This window comes from Podarcis pityusensis (assembly GCF_964106645.2).
Source record: "Podarcis pityusensis genome assembly, chromosome: 2".
Taxonomy (NCBI): Eukaryota; Metazoa; Chordata; class Lepidosauria; order Squamata; family Lacertidae; genus Podarcis; species Podarcis pityusensis.
In genome coordinates, this window is record NC_138029.1 from 5,264,539 (window position 1) to 5,281,875 (window position 17,337).

A 17,337-nucleotide genomic window follows, 5' to 3' on the forward strand; every position below is an offset into this window, starting at 1 on the left:
ATAGCAGAATGGAACAACCACTTATTGGGACTGTGCAAGGGCTTGCAATGGTGTCAGTGCAGGTCAGTCACACCCACTGTATAGACTCTGCCCCACTTCAATGTAGAAAGCAGTGCTGGAATGATGGGGTGGGGAGATGTAGGTCTATAGTTCACACATGTATGTTGCTTGATTACTATAGGACATGTACAAAGCCTCTTTCACTTACCGCTGAGCAGCTGAGCAGGGCTTCCTTCCCAAGGCAGACAGTACATCTAGTATACCTGAAGGAGCGTCTCCACCCCCATCATTCAGCCCAGACACTGAGGTCCAGCGCCGAGGGCCTTCCGGCCGTTCCCTCACTGCGAGAAGTAAGGTTACAGGGAACCAGGCAGAGGGCCTTCTCGGTAGTGGTGCCCGCCCTGTGGAACGCCCTCCCATCAGATGTCAAGGAAATAAACAACTACCCGACTTTTAGAAGACATCTGAAGGCAGCCCTTTTTAGGGAAGTTTTTAATGTTTGAAGTTTTATTCTGTTTTTAATGTTCTGTTGAAAGCCTCCCAGAGTGGCTGGGGAAACCCAGCCAGATGGGTGGAGTAGAAATAAATTATTATTATTATTATTATTATTATTATTATTATTATTATTATTCAGAGGCACCTTTTGCTTTCAAAATTAAGCACTGGCTAGACCTTCTTGACATAATTTTGAGAACATGGATCTATTTCTTTAAAAACTATTGAAACATATGCTGATATCCTCAGCTAAACATTATGCTAGAATTACTTGGTCACTTCCATCTATGTCTACTGACATCACCCTTTTACGATCGCCAAAGAGTCTTCCAGGTGATTGTAAGAGGTGCTTTGGCGATAGTTAAAGACTGGTGCCAAAGCACCTCTGGGAGGCTATGCCTGCAGCCACAGGAAGTGGTGGCAGCAGTGTGGGAAGCGGTGAGGGAGAGAGGGGGTGGGTGGGCAGGCAAGTCGTGGCAGGGGAAGGGGGTGGGGGGGCATGGATGTGTAGCAGCACCTATTTTTTGGGGGGGGGGGACCACTGGCTGCACCTTCCATTTCTTCTGAAAAATAAGTCTCCCTGGTCTGGGGAGGGGGGGAAGTGGGAAGAAGCGCAGGGAGAATTCAGGATGACTATGATTGAATGATGGTATTGTGTGGATGCCCTACCAGAAATGGGTGAACAAAGCATTACAAATCCACACAGGTCTATTAATAGCATCAGGCCTATTACTATCTGTGTTTTATTTATGTTTTGCCACTATCAGTGAATGATCTGGAAATGTTATTATATTTTATTCTGAAAACTTTGCGAATGTGAGTTGTTTTGAGCATGGTTTAGCACAGGAGAGTGGCATACGAATAAACTGATGATGATGCCTGCGACTATGCTGCGACTAACTCATTCTCATTGCAACCGAGTAGTGATCTCTCTCCAGAAACGTACCTCACATCGGGGCTGTAGATGGCCAGCCTCAAGAGGTAGAGGGCAGCGCTACCCAGTCCGAGTCCAATGAAGCCAATGAGGGGGATGAGCTGGAGAGAGAGAGATGAAAAATACGTAAATAAAATGAATATTTATCAGGGGGACTGGGGAGTTAAAGGGAGCCCTGACACATGAGGAGATTTACAGGGAAAATATGGCACAGCAATCGTATAGCCAAGCTCTAGTACACAGTGTAGCTGTCAGTTTGAGTGACTGAATTAAAAGAGGGGGAGAAAAATAGACATATCTAGGGGAGGAATTGGATCTGGGGATGAGAAATTGCCTGCCACTCCCCATACCACCCGGGATGGGGGAGAGCAAGGCCTCTTAACACTGGATATTGGAGCATATTGGTGGGTGAGTGGGAAAGTCCAGGGGCGGTAGAAGGAAGCATGTATTTTCTCCCTCTGCCTGCTGAGCCCTTAGGGAGATGGTTATGAGGGGCATTTTGTCAACAGCGATGTAACTGATGGAGCTGTGGTTGCTATTTGTGGGAGATGAGAAGATGAGCACCTTTGTCTGGTAAATGAAAGCCATTATTTATTGTGATACACTTAGTATCTTCACTTTTGCACTTCTCCATCCAACTCAGATTGATTTTTATCAATCCACTTACCCATTCTTGACCTCTCTTGTTCACACTGAGTTTTCTTCCTCACACCCCAATCCAATCTTCCTTCCTCCCTTCCTTCCTTCCTTCCTTCCTTCCTTCCTTCCTTCCTTCCTTCCTCAATGTCATTTTCTACTTAACCACCTCGTAGCCAATCTGCTGTTCTCAAAATTAGTGGAGAGCAGTAAAAAGATGGATTAATGCTTATTTATGGTACAAAATAAAAAATATTCCTTCTAGTAGCACCTTAAAGACCAACTAAGTTAGTTCTTGGTATGAGCTTTCGTGTGCATGCACACTTCTTCAGATACACTGAAACAGAAGTTGCCAGATCCTTCTATATAGTGAGAAGGTGGGGAGGGGTATTTATGGTACAGGCATTCCTATAGGAATGTCTCCTTCCACACAGTCCTGCCATCCATTGAGGACAAGGAAGTGGGCAGCCCTTTAGCATATCCTCCCATTGTCTTAAGTGTCATTGTTGTGAAAGTGTGGTGAAGGGCCTTGCCCACTGTGGCACCCAAGACATGGAGCATGTTGTCTGGTGAGATCCAACTGGCTTCCTCTTTCCAGGAACCAGTTTGTGGAATGAGGTTTAATTAACACAGAATATAGGGATACGACCTTCTGGAGAGGAATAATCATTCTAACAATTTCAGCTTTCTTTCAACTTTTTTAATATATAAAAAGTTCCTAGTCCATATGGTTACAACAGTCTGAAAGTACGTGGTCAATGCATGGTTAAATCTTAAATGCTTAATCTTAAATGCTGATATAGAGGACATGGTAGAGAATGTTTTCTTCTGGTCAGGAGGCATAGCTGCATCCTTGCTTTCCCCCATGTGTTTTGTAAAGAAAAATTTTCTCTTTGCTTGCCTTGAATATCTAGTCAGGGTCACAGTTGGGCCACCAACTGAAGCTGAAGGAAGGTACTTCATGACACCAAAACTACTCGTGCCTTGAATGACCATAGTGGATCCAAGAACCCCCAAACTGAGCACCAGCCTCTTTAAAGGGAATGCAACCCTACCTAAAACAGGTTGACCCCACCAGTACAGTCAAAAGAACCAGGTGGAGCTTCAGTTTAACCAGCATTTATCCAGTCCATCACTGAGTCTAGACCATCCACTGCCTCAGCTGCAGATGCAAAGGATAAATAGAGAGGTGTTTCATCTGCATAGTGATGACAATGCCGTTCAAATTCCCGGACGATCCTCCTCAGTGGTTTCATGTAGATGTTAAACAGCATGAGGTATAAGGCTGACCTTTGCGACCCCCCACATTGGAGGGTCCATAGGGTGGAGCATCACCTTCTGGAGATGTCCATCCCAAATACTCCCAGCTAAAGTATTCTCAACTAATCGAGCTGGGCATTATTGGTTGCTGGTGGTGGTTTGGAATGGGGCATAAGGCTCGACACAGATGACTGCTGCTTTTCAGAGTGTTGAAAGTGATATGATAGAGTATGGTTGCTTTTCATGTTGTGTACCCCATCCCAACTTTTGCCTCTGGTAAGCAGGTTTTACAGGTTTGGGTAGCGTCACAAAAGCCTTCAGAACTGGTTTGATCAGAGACTACTGTGGAACATACAGCAAGGGGAACAATCCTATTTCCACTGTCTGGTGCACTATTGCTTGCTTTCCAGCCAAACTTGATGTCCAGTGCCGAATACTTTGCCTGCCAATAGTTTGATTCTGAGGCTGTTTTCTACAGCAACACGTCTCTCCAAATCCCTACAACACACGTGCACACCCACATACACAAAATGTTTACGTTTGCTTGCCTCTTGGGCTCCAGCTACCATCCCTATTTAACGAAGCTGCCCTGAACGCCAACAGCTTTTGTATCCAATTCCAAGGTAATTTCCTTCCTAGCCTGCTATATGAATCCCCAGGAGGCTGAAGGTGCAAAGCCTCAATCCAAACAGATACAGCAGCCGCTTGACCTTTCCCAAATTGCACTGGCCCCTCATGCCCAGCTAGATGTTTGGAGCATAATGAACCTCTGTGTCTCCCCCCCTGCCCTCTAGGAAACAAATAGCCAGGAGTTTATAATCCTAACTATTGCTATAGAAGCAAATCAAAACATTGCCTACCCCAGAACACAGAGTGGAATCTGGGAAGTAGAGGGGCAAGGCGCTCACATAAATATGAGTTTTCTGATTGATTACGGGCTGTGATCTTTGACAGGGCTAGGAATCCAGGTACTGAAAATTCTATCTGTTGGGATATATATCCCAAAGATATTTTGTTCTAAGATCTCCCCAACGAATGTCACTTCACATAATTTTCTCTGAGGGTTGATGTAACACAAGGGGCAAGAAAGGGTTGGGAATAAGGATTCATAGGTTTTATTCCCATCGTGGAATATTTTATTCCAGTCCAGAAAGGGCCATGGCTCAGCAGTAGAGTACCTGCTTTGCATGCAGAAGGTCCCAGGTTCAATCCCCAGCACCTCCAGGTAGGACTTGGAAAGATCCATTCCTGAGGGAGCATTCCTGAGCAGCCACTGCCATGAGCTCGATGGACCAATGGTCTGACTTGGTAAAAGGCAGGGCAGCTTCCATTCTTAATCTCCCATTAGGAGACTTGTTGGCATCCTTCTGGAATCTAGAATAATTTGGCCACCATGAACCCCACAACTTTGCTTGTGACCAGGCAGTGTCCCATTCATTTCCCCATTTTCTTTTAACATCTCAGCAGGCTCAGTCGGAGGCACGGCTACCCTCCCCACCTCACACCCTTTGGCGCATCCAACTTTCAGCAGACGCCAGGTGCGATTCAGGAGGTTAGAGTTGTCGAGAAATAATGATTTTCCTTTTTTCACATTGTGTGCCGGCCCCATGCCAGGTGGACCTGGCAGTGGCTTCTAGCTGAAACACACCGGATAATAAAGAATGACGCCACAGTCCCAGGGACTTCTGGCACCTCTGCAGAGAGTCAGGGATTACAGACGTATTTCACCATCTGCTGCTGGCGTCTTCTGGGTTATTAATTCTGGGGGAACATCTGAGGATGGGCAACTCACTGGGGATAAACGTATGAATTTGGCTGCCACTGGGAAGAAAGCTGCTGTGGCACTATGGAAGTCGGCATGTGAACCATGCAGAGGATAGAAGAACGTTGTACTGCTGATGCGTTTTCCAAACGGCTTTCCTGTTCTCCAGGATTTCAGAGGATGCAAGTTGTTCCACCTCAACCCACCCCATTCAAAAGCCTTTTGAAATGAGAGTTCCAGAAAGTACCTCAGAAAATGTTGTGTAAACAAAGCATGAGGGCCGCTTAATATTTAAATTTAGCCATGAAGGCTCTCAGATTGTCCTCTTCTGTGTTTTCTAAAGGCTTAGCAAAGGGTGTTAGTTTTTAAGGGATCCAACAAGATAGGAAGCTGGTGGTAGTAGCAGCCACAGTGACACTGCTCCCTATATTAGTTCAGATAAAAGGTGAGGAATAGGCTTGTATAACATTATGCATGGCATGGAGAAAGAGGACAGGGAAAGGTTTTTCTGCCTTTCTCAGGACATCAGAACTAGGGGGCATCTAGTGAAGTGGAATGTTGGGATATTCAGGGCAGGCAAAATGAAAGGAAGTCCTTCCCACAATCACATAGTTAAACTAGTGAATTTGCTCACACCTGAGGTGGTGGGGGGCACCAACTTAGATGCCTTAAAAATAGGGTTAAACAAACTCCTGGAGGAGGAGCCTACTCATGGCTACTAGCCAGTCAGAGGCAGCATGCGTCTCAATCCCGGAGGGGTGAGTACTGTTGCGTTCAGGTCCTGCTTGCAGGCTTCCCATGGGAATCTGGTTGTCCACTGGGAGAACAGGATGCTGGGCCAGATGGGCCACTGGCCAGATCCAGCAACAATCTACAAATGTTATTATGTAATGCACTAGTCAAATTTTAAAAATAAACTTAAACAGATAGATTGATAGATGATAGATAGATATAGATAGATGATAGATAGATAGATAGATAGATAGATAGATAGATAGATGATAGATGTCAAGGCCGTGGATAAGCAGGGCTGCTTTACTTCAATGTGAGATAGGTCTAGGTTTGCCATACATCACATAAATTCCTGACATGTCCTGGTTTCCGGTGAAAAAATGGCATCGTGGGGGAAATGGCATCAGGAGCAAAATGTCAGGGAAAACCCAGATGTATGGCAACGCGATGGAAAACCACTGTATTTGGGGGGACGCGGGTGGTGCTGTGGTCTAAACCACTGAGCTTCTTGGGCTTGCCGATCAGAAGGTTGGTGGTTCGAATCCCCGTGATGGGGTGAGCTCCCATTGTTCGGTCCCTGCTCCTGCCAACCTAGCAGTTCAAAAGCACCTCAAAGTGCAAGTAGATAAATATATAACGCTCCAGCAGGAAGGTAAATGGCATTTCCGTGCGCTGCTCTGGTTTGCCAGAAGCGGCTTAGTCATGCTGGCCGCATGAGCCAGAAAAACTGTCTGTGGACAAACACCAGCTCCCTCGGCCTGTAAAGCAAGATGAGCACCGCAACCCCAGAGTCGTCTGCAACTGGACTTAACTGTCAGGGGTCCTTTACCTTTTTATTTTTACCCCTAAAGCTCAACAACTTTGCGGGTGTCAGGAATATTACCTCTTGAAAAAAAGCAGCCCTAGGTACATAGGTCTCCTTAAGGAGCTATAGGAAATACCTAGGGAAGATCTTGCTTTCTGTGACAGGCCCTTGTTGCACACTAACGCCACAGGGGCAGGAAGGAGGGAGAGAGCTGGTTCCTAGATGGTCATGCTTCCATGCTATGGCTGTCTCAGGCGAGCCCTGCCCACCTCCCAGAGCTCGCCCCTGGCCCTGGCCGGCTGGTGAGAGGCACATCCCAGCGGAGGTGGCCTGGAGTGAAATCCTACTGTGGACAGGCTGGGGTAGGCTGCCCAATGGATAGAACCTTGCCCTATGCTGCACTGAACCAGTGGTGTGCTGTCACCAGTAAAGTTGTGCTTAGCCCACTCTTCTGTCTCTGGCTCGTCATTGCTCCCAGACTCCTGCATTCTTGTGAGGATGTGACCTGAGTACTTGTGCAGGTTTCTTCCTGACTCCTCTTTTTGCATGTTTTCAGATGTATGTGTCCCCCCCCCCCGCCAACTTGATGGAATTACCTAATGCAAATTACGAAAAAGAAAATGAAAGGGAATGAAGAAAGGAAAGGTAGAGAGGTGGGTGGGAAGAGCAAGTACAATTTACTACGGCACTAAGACTTGTGTTTTAGTGACAGAACATCTGCTGTGCGCACAAGAGGCCTCAGGTTCCATCCCTGGGATCTCCAGTTAGGGCTGGAAAAGACTCCTTCTCTGAAGCCCTGGAGAGCCATTGCCAGGCATTGCATACCTGCCAAGTGTCCCATTTTTACACATGAGGTCATGGTGCCATTTTAGGTGCTGTAATCTTGCTTGCTCTCATGCTGCGCTCTTGCCCCCCCCCCCCCAAGCATTGGGGAGAACTGTGACCTTGTGCAGCAGTCAAAAATGTGTGTTTTGGGGCACCGCATGAGATTACGCCCCCAAAAAGTGCTTTGAAGGGGCAAGAACACCGCACACTACTCACCTGGGAGTGTGTCCTGGGACTCAACTATACAGCTGCAAATAAAATGTTTTAAGTGTGTTGTAAAGTGCAATATATGACGCTAGATGGCGACAATGAGCTATGGCAAATTCAATATATTTTTCAAAACGTTTTTTAAAAAAGCATTTTCACAGCATTTTTTATATGCGTGTAGATTCAATCCTGGTATCAATCAGAAAAAGTTGGGTGGTATGTCATTGCAGACAGTGCTGAGCATGGTGGATTTATGATTTGTCTTGTCATAAGGCAACTTCCTGTGTTCTTATTTTGCTGAGAACTCTAGTCTAGAGACATGGTGGTGCCCTCCATTTATTACTGGACTCCCAGCAGCCCCCACATTGTCTGGCCTTGTTCTCTTCCCTTGCCCTAGGAGTAGGGGACAGCAAAATGGTGAAAGAAGAGCAAAGGTTGCCAGTCGTGGAAAGAGAGTGCAGGAGTGTAGCTGCCATCTAGGAATTACTGGATGTGGGACTTTTCTCCTGGCTTTGGGCATACTGGGCGGAGGGGGCACCTGCCCCCACAGATCAAGTACAGTGGTACCTCGGGTTAAGTACTTAATTCATTCTGGATGTCCGTTCTTAACCTGAAACTGTTCTTAACCTGAAGCACCACTTTACCTAATGGGGCCTCCTGCTGCCGCCACGCCGGTGGAGCACAATTTCTGTTCTCATCCTGAAGCAAAGTTCTTAACCTGAGGTACTATTTCTGGGTTAGCGGAGTCTGTAACCTGAAGCGTATGTAGCCCGAGGTACCACTGTAAATCAATGAAGATAACTGAGGTTCTTCCCCCCCTAACATTAAGCCTGCCCCCTATCATAAATCCTGGCTATGCCCATGTTCCTGGTCCAGATTTTTCTTCTTCTACATGTGCAAGACAACTATAGGGCCAAGTCTCTGCTACTCTGAGAGAGAGAACTTCACAAAATCCCATCACCACCAGGCAACACTGCTACTGCTTCTCATCAGCCTTGCTTTGTGACAATGGCATGTTTCTGCTCTGTTTCTGTACCACCAGCAGAGTTCTGGGGTTGCAAGCCTTTTCCTTCCTTCCTTCCTTCCTTCCTTCCTTCCTTCCTTCCTTCCTTCCTTCCTTTCTGCTCAGTTGGCGGTAGATGTGGAGTTGGCATTAATCATAGGCTGAGGCAGTTGGGCGCCCTGGGAGGTGCAGCCACACAGCAGCAGGAGAAGCTGTTGCAAGGTGAAAATGCTGATCCACATGGATGGTGCAAAGAACAGCTGGTGGTGGATAATGGATGGTGTGTCAGGGCTGCACCAATCCCCCTACTTCTTTCAACCTATCAGAGGCAGGCAGAGCTTGGCGCTCACAGTTAACCCTTTGCACCCTCTCCAACTGCTGCTATTTCCCAGGGACAGTCCCGGTTACCTAGCATCTGTCTCTGGTAAATCATTGTCTCCTTTTCTCTCCTTTTAGCCTCTGTGGGAAGAATTTGGGAATGCCCTTTTTAAAACGTTGATAGTGGGTGCACATGTGCACTAGAGTTTGCTTGCTTCCCCACTCCCCCATAACTGCTCACTCAAATAGGAAATCTTGGTGAATACAGTGGTACCTCGGGTTACAGACGCTTCAGGTTACAGACTCCGCTAACCCAGAAATAGTACCTCAGGTTAAGAACTTTGCTTCAGGATGAGAACAGAAATTGTGCAGCGGCGGTGCGGCGGCAGCAGGAGGCCCCATTAGCTAAAGTGGTGCTTCAGGTGAAGAACAGTTTCAGAACGGATCTCCAGAACGAATTAAGTTATTAACCTGAGGTACCACTGTATCTAGGGACGCGGGTGGCGCTGTGGGTAAAACCTCAGTGCCTAGGGCTTGCCGATCGCATGGTCGGCGGTTCGAATCCCCGCGGCGGGGTGAGCTCCCGTCTTTCGGTCCCAGCTCCTGCCCACCTAGCAGTTCGAAAGCACAATTAAGTACAAGTAGATAAATAGGTACCGCTTTATAGCGGGAAGGTAAACGGCGTTTCCGTGTGCTGCTCTGGTGCCGGCTTGCCGGAGCAGCTTCGTCACGCTGGCCACGTGACCCGGAAGTGTCTGCGGACAGTGCTGGCCCCCGGCCTCTAGAGTGAGATGAGCACCCAACCCTAGAGTCTGTCAAGACTGGCCCGTACGGGCAGGGGTACCTTTACCTTTACCTTTACCACTGTATCTGAGTTGCAACAAGGTGACTTCAGGGTGTGTGGGTGTGTGTGTGTGTAAATACTGAGGGGACAATTTCAGAAGCAAAATTCTTCCAAAGGCTCCTCTGGACGACCTGTTTGTTCAGCAGCCATCCTGATTTGCTGGCACAAAGCTTTTAAAAACATATGCAGAGGTTAGACTATGCGTTAGCACCCAGTGCTTGTTCCACACAGAGCAGACCATTGAAATGAATAGGTAAGATAACTTAAGGTTATTTTTTTTTCATTTTCAGTGGGTCTTCTCTGAGTAGGATATGACTGTATGTTCAGTCTGTATTGAGCATTTGTTCTGATATGTTTGCAGGGAGCTTTGACGACAACGAGCATTTGCCCTGCATTCATCCTGATTCCCTTGCAGGGTGTTCATTAGGGTTATAACCAGCAGCAGAGGAAGCTTTGGGGTAGTGCAGAGCCTGCGGGTGCTCAAGCCACCGCGTCACTAGGAGAGATGCGTGGCTCGGCTACAGGCCTGCGGTGAGTGCCGCCCAGCATTTTGTCACAGCCCTCAGTGGTGACACCTGGGGCGGTCGGCACCCACTGCACCCCCTTCCTCTGCCCCTGGTTATAACTTTTTGACTTAAAAAATAATAATTCCTGTATCATAAAGGAATGATCTTTTGCTTAAAAACACCAAGAAAGGAACTAATTCTTCTCAGTTGTGAAAAAAGTCACCCTGAAATGAAAAGTTGGAATCACCATATATCTAATGTTACTACTCAATGAAAATGACTTCAAGAACTTGTCAGGAATATTGAAACCTTACAAAAAAAGCATTATGGGTATTGGAGAATCATTGGTAGCAGGAGCCATCCGTACTCCAGATACCAAGAACTAATCAGTGCTCAGAAAACACGATCAAAGTGATGTGGAAACTTTATGGTGCTTGCAGCAGAAACAGAGACAAACTGCACCCTCGACTTATTCTAAGCAATAAGAAGTGATGTACAATGTACAAAACATTGTACAAGTATTAGAAAAATTGCAAGCTTTATTTTTCCTGTATTTTAATACATAATTATCATTATTATGTATAATTAGATAATATATTATACTGTTATATACGGTATGCAAAAATCAATTTATTGATTTTGGGGTGACCTTTTTTCAAAAGATTTGGAAATTACAGTTCATTCCTTTGTTTTTAGGCAAAAATTCATCTGACTAAGCTACAGGAACATGAGGTTGTAAAAAAAAGTTATAACCCTAGTGTTCATACACATCTTCCTATTAATCATTCATTCATCTCACACTGTTCAATGCATTTTGTTGTCATTTCCCTAACTGCAAAAAGTCTATTATTATTATTATTATTATTATTATTATTATATATATTTTAATAATATTATTTTTCCAAAAACTTAAACACTAAAAAGACAATACAATACAACACATCAAATTAACAAAGCAAAACAAAAACAATAAAATAAATCAAACAATTTCATTATCCCATCTTTCATTCACTTATTTCCACGACCTCCTCACACCTCCCTCTTTGTATTCCACTTCTATTAATTATTTCAGCAATTCCTTTCCATCTTCCTCTGTTTTCTATCCTATATTTATCTTAACTCATTCTAACCTTATTTTTCCTTTAATGCTCTGTTAACCTACCTGTACTTAATTCCTTATAACATTTCTACTAAAGCTATATAACTTCATTCCAACATTTTTCTAACATTCATTAATTTTACAGTATTTCTGTAAATAGTCTTTAAATTTTTTCCAATCTTCTTCCACCGACTCTTCTCCCTGGTCTCGGATTCTGCCAGTCATTTCCACCAGTTCCATATAGTCCATCAACTTCATCTGCCATTCTTCCCGGGTGGGTAAATCTTGTGTCTTCGCGATGAGTATTCTTGCTGCTGTTGTTGCATACATAAAAAAAGTTCTATCCTTCTTTGGCACCACTTGGCCGACCATGCCCAGGAGAAAGGCCTCTGGTTTCTTCAGGAAGGTATATTTGAATACCTTCTTCATTTCATTATAAATCATCTCCCAGAATGTCTTAATCCTTGGGCATGTCCACCAAAGGTGAAAGAATGTACCTTCAGTCTCATTACATTTCCAACATTTATTTTCGGGCAAATGGTAAATTTTTGCAAGCTTGACTGGTGTCATGTACCACCTATAAATCATTTTCATTAAGTTTTCTCTTAAGGCATTACATGCCGTAAATTTTATACCTATTATTATTAGATTTGTTGCACCAGGGTGAAAGAGCCCCTTAATCTGCTTCAATTGCACAAGCCTAAATTTCCCAGTATGGACCTGAAGCTCTCCTGCAAAATAGTGACAGTTTGGAGGTACCCCAAATACTGGTGGTTTGGGTGGGTGGGTGTTATAGTGACAGCATTTCTTTTTTCTTCTATCTCCCCCCATCTTTTATTTTCTTTTAGCACTTCTCAGCAGATGTCAACTGCTACCTGCCATTAGCACTGTTTTGGGACATCCATGTTGAGGAACTGGTGGATTCTGATGGGCACAAGATGTTGGACATAACATAATGATGGCTGACTGGGAATAGTTATGGACCACAGGTATAAAATTCACAGCATGTAATGCCCTAAGAGAAAATTGGTACATGACACCAGTCAAGCTTGCAAAAATTTACCATTTGCCCGACAATAAATGTTGGAAATGTAATGAGACTGAAGGTACATTCTTTCACCTTTGGTGGACATGCCCAAGGATTAAGACATTCTGGGAGATGATTTATAATGAAATGAAAAAGGTATTCAAATATACCTTCCTGAAGAAACCAGAGGCCTTTCTCCTGGGCATGGTCGGCCAAGTGGTGCCAAAGAAGGATAGAACTTTTTTTATGTATGCAACAACAGCAGCAAGAATACTCATCGCGAAGTATTGGAAGACACAAGATTTACCCACCCCGGAAGAATGGCAGATGAAGTTGATGGACTATATGGAACTGGCGGAAATGACTGGCAGAATCCGAGACCAGGGAGAAGAGTTGGTGGAAGAAGATTGGAAAAAGTTTAAAGACTATTTACAGAAATACTGTAAAATTAATGAATGTTAGAAAAATGTTGGAATGAAGTTATATGGCTTTAGTAGAAATGTTATAAGGAATTAAGTATAAATAGATTAACAGAGTATTAAAGGTAAAAAAAAGGTTAGATTGTGTTAAGATAATTACAGGATAGAAAACAGAGGAAGATGGAAAGGAATTGCTGAAACAATTAACAGAAGTGGAATACAAAAAGGGAGGTGTGAGGAGGTCGTGGAAATAAGTGAATGAAAGATAAGATATTGAAATTGTTTGATGTTTTCTAAACTGTTTTTGTTTTGTTTTGTTAGTTTAAAGTGTTATGTAGTGTTTTTGTATTGTACTGTATTGTTCTTTTTTTCTTTTTTTTTTAATCTATTTTGTGTGTGTGTGCTTAATTGTTGGAAAAGTAATACATATTATTATAAAAAAAAAGAGGAACTGGTGGATTTAGAGATAAACGGACCTTCCAGGATGCTGCTTGCTGAGAGTGGTTGTGGTCTAGAGCTGTGGGGTGGGGATGTTCCGAGAGTTAGATTGTCTCTAGGAGGTTGGTTAGATTGTCCATTTGCCAATGCTTGAATAAAATTCCTCAGATGAGACCAAGTACAGATCTATAGCAAGTGAAAACCAGTAACCTTTAAGAGAAAATCTGGTTTTAAGTGTTTATGCATCCTTCCCTGTATGGAATGGAAAAGCTGTGCTCCTTTATTCTCCCCTCCTGTGTGTGTGTGTGTGTGTGTGTGTGTGTGTGTGTGTGTGTAGCCAGCTCAGGCAAGTCCATTTCCCCCCTCCCCCATTTTTAGCCTGTGAGAGGGGAAATTGTATTTATATCAAGGCCTCATGGGCATATATAATTTATCAGGGTTTATTCATATTTGTAAACAAAATCCCTGTCATGAATTTTTGATGGAAAGCGAGACAATGGCTTTGGGAGACGGGATAAAGGGAGGGGCTTGGGGTGGGTTGTAGGTTTTCCATTCTGTCACTGAAATTTCTGAAGTGGGGGGAACAGTTAGATCACAACGTATGAGGGGAAAGATGGGGGGGGGACCACCTTAAGCTGGCTTTCAAATTTGATGGGGGGGGGCGAGTTGGAACCTGCTGTGTGTTGATTTATTCCTAGAGTGTTGAAAAACCCCTTAGAGACATCCGATATAACAAGGTAAATAACAACACATCAAATCTCCCCTCTTGCCAATTGCGCGCCAGCCGTCCACGGACATCTAGGGTTAGGGAACAAACTACCAAGAATTAAATATGCATAAGCTTGCCTCTATGGGTGGAGGGAGAGAAAAGCTCAAAAGCCTGGGCTAGCAAGTAAATAAATAAATATTTTGGGGAGAAAGAGAGAAAGAAAGATGCCTTTGAATCCCATGAAACTATTCACCTGCCCTATACAGTCAAAGCACAATTATGTCACTTTAAACAGTCATGCTCCCCCCCCTCAAAAGAATCAGGGGATTGTTATATGGTGGGTAGGGCTGCCATATGTCTGGATTTACCTGGGGGGCAGATTTGTCCTGGATCTCAGGTAAGTCAATTGAAAAAATTGAGGTTTTCAAGCCCAACAACTTTCAGGGGGTCCTGGAATGGTGGGGGGGGGGGGGGTGGCATAAAGTCCAGAGTCTAAAATAGGGATAGGGAATCTAAGGGCCCTTCTGACAGGGCCGGCCCACCCATGAGGCAAGGTGATCCAGATAGGGCAGCAGACAGCGGCATAGCTAGCCACTCAGGTGCCCGGGGCGGTGCGCATGTCCTGCAGCTGGGGGGCGGAGCGAGTCGCCCCTGGTGGCGGGGCAAGCTGCCCATGGGGGTGGGGTGAGCCAAGGCAGGGCACGCTGCGCAGAGCCTCTCCACAGCCACCCCCTCAATTGCAGGGCGGCTGAGGCGGTGGGCAGACGCAAGCCCTGCGCTGCTCGAAAAAGCAGCGTGGAGGTTGCAGGCAGCCCACCCGCCGCCTCCCCCTCAGGAGAGAAGTGTGGCTCAGGCATGTTGCATGCCCCACAGTGTGGCGCCCAGTGCCCCCCACCTCACCTAGCTATGCCTCTGGATTAGGCAGATTCATGGAGGCAAGGGCTGTCGAAGGCTACTAGCCATAAAGTTGGAGGCATTAATGCTTCTGGTTTCTGGAAATCACTCAAGGGGAGAGGGCTCCTGTAGCGGCGTAGGAAGGGGCCTGTGGTGGGTGCAGAAGTTATTTATTCAAAAACACATGTTTCTGCCATTTTGTCGCCCCCCTCAGTGATGACACCCGAGGCAGCCTGCACCCACCGCACCCTCCTTCCTACACCACTGGCAGCAGATCCTGATGTAGATCTTCATTTCCCCCTTGTTCCTGATGTAGATCTTCACTCAACCCTTATTCCCAGGTGGGGAGGTGGGGGTGCCATTTTGTGGTCCTCCTCAGGCGCCAAAATGTCCTGTACTAGCCCTGCCTTCAGATATTTTGAGGCTACGGTTCTCATCATCCCTGACCGCTGGATATTCAGGCTTGGGGCTGTTGGGAATTCAGCCCCACTCTGACTATATAGCAGAGGCACCAGCTTCTCAGGATGATTGAACAAAATAAAATCTGAACAAAAAAAGGCCCCCTCAAAAAAAAACCCATGTTGGGTCTGCAAGTGCTTCAGCCCCTAGGAGCCAGCGCCTATGGTCTACAACTACCTAACTGCGTCACTGAGGGTAGGGGCTTGACAGGAATCTGGCTAGCAGAGGAAGCAGGTATATTTTCTCCTGAGTGGGCTTAGAAGGAAGCAGCTATGGATGATATGCTCCTCTTGAATGCAAAGAGTTAGGGTTAGAGTCTTTATAATGTCTTTATAGGGTTAGAGGTTATAGGATAAGGCTCAAACGTGGCTGGGGGTAGAGGGACGCAGGAAGCTGCCATCCATCTACCAAGTCAGACCCTTGTGTCCATCCAGCACATCACTGTTAACACCGAGGGCTCATCCACAGTTACCTTTGCTCTGTGTTTCTAGTTATAACTCAAGGCTTTCGAGGTCCAGGTCCAAGGGTTCGTTGGTTGGTTGGTTTTTGTTCTGATGCTTTCCCCATGAAAACCTGCTCTTCACCATTGCGGAAAACCCGAATTGCCTTTGGCTCTGATTCAGCGGTGAAGAGCGGGTTTTCCAGGGGAAAGCTGCGGGGCAAAAGAAAAAGAAAAGTGCTCCAACACGGGTGGGAAAGTGCAGATCTTTGCCTAGGAAGCCCAGGCAAAAGGCAAGTGTGGAAGAGCCCTGAAGAGCAGGGATTCTGCAGGTTTCAGGCAAGGCGTCTTCCCTGCCCTGCCTGGAGATGTTGGGGATCGAACCCGAGACCTTGCGCGCAGTCAGTGCTCTCCTGCTGAGCTGCTGCCATTCCCCATAGGAAGGCAGGAGTGGGAGCCTGACAGAGAAGGGGAGCGTGGAAGAAAGAAACCTGGAACCCCTCGCTCCTTGGGACAGGGGAAATGGAGGTGGCTGGTTCTCACGTTTCATTTTCATTTAAAAGCAAACAAAAGCAGGTTCCTGTGCCTCCCGGGTGTGGGGAAGGCAAATAAGCAAGCAAGCAAGCAAGCGGGCTGGTGCAGCTTCTCTCTCCCCCAACCGTACAGACAAAGTGATAAGAGGAAAGCTGCATCTCTTTATTAGGGGGAAGCTGCACCTGGCGACTTTCTGCCTGCAGCGGAGGGGAAGGCGGCGATGCTCAGCAGTACTTTCTGTGCAGGGGGCGGCGAGAGAAGGAAATAAAGGTTTAGGGTTGTGGGTGCTGAGGGTTTGGGGCTACTGTGCAAGTGGGCGGGGGAGTGGGGTTGGGGGTCACTACTCTTAGGCTAAGGGGTCAAGCGGGAAAGAGGTGACTCACTCCTGGATGTCTCTTGAGCTGCCGGGAGAATCTGCCCCTCAGAGGGGCGCCCTTCGCTCCGGGGCTGCGCTGGGCAGTTGCGCTGGCTCCCTCGCCTTCCATCTCCGCGGCTCCGGTGGCTCCACAGCAGCCCAGCGCGTCCCAGCAGCGTCTGCGCCCGCCTCCGGGACCCGCGGGGAGGGCGGCTGGGAGCGAGGGAGGGAGGCGCCGGGACCACTGGAGGGAAGTTGGGGGACCTCAGGCAAAACAAGAGCGGGAGGGAGAGGAAAGTTTCTTGTATTCAGCTGGTGGAGGCGGGGGTCTACTTGTGAGGCCAGAATGTCTGCACGAGACCCTTAATATCAGGTCCTGGGTTCGAGTCCCCTGTTGGGCAAAAGACTCCTGCATTGCAGCGGCATGCAGTCCTATGATTCATTGGGCTGATCAGTTCCCCAAGGAGAAACTCCCGTGGCGTGGAACTTGGTGAGGGGAGGAAGTGGGGTCACCTGCTGCTTTTCTGCGGGCCAAGAAGCAGTTGAGAGGCGCAAGAGGCGCCCTGAGTGGGCGGCGCGAAAGATGCTCTTCGCGGGAGCTGGAGGCAAGTCCCCGTCCTGTGGGGCAGGTAGCTTA

The 17,337-nt window shown here is 46.6% G+C and overlaps 1 protein-coding gene across 1 annotated transcript in view; it reads right to left on the bottom strand.

Annotated features, from left to right (window-relative positions):
- NDUFA4L2 (NDUFA4 mitochondrial complex associated like 2) overlaps window positions 1-16,959 on the bottom strand; it is a 32,450-nt gene extending 15,491 nt beyond the window's left edge. The window contains exons 1-2 of the mRNA XM_080990813.1: window positions 16,729-16,959; window positions 1,442-1,530 (exon numbers count right to left, since the gene is read on the bottom strand). Coding sequence (XP_080846939.1) covers window positions 1,442-1,530; window positions 16,729-16,830 — 191 coding nt within the window. The 5' untranslated portion in view covers window positions 16,831-16,959. The remainder of the gene's footprint in view (window positions 1-1,441; window positions 1,531-16,728) is intronic.
- Window positions 16,960-17,337: the final 378 nt, after the last annotated feature.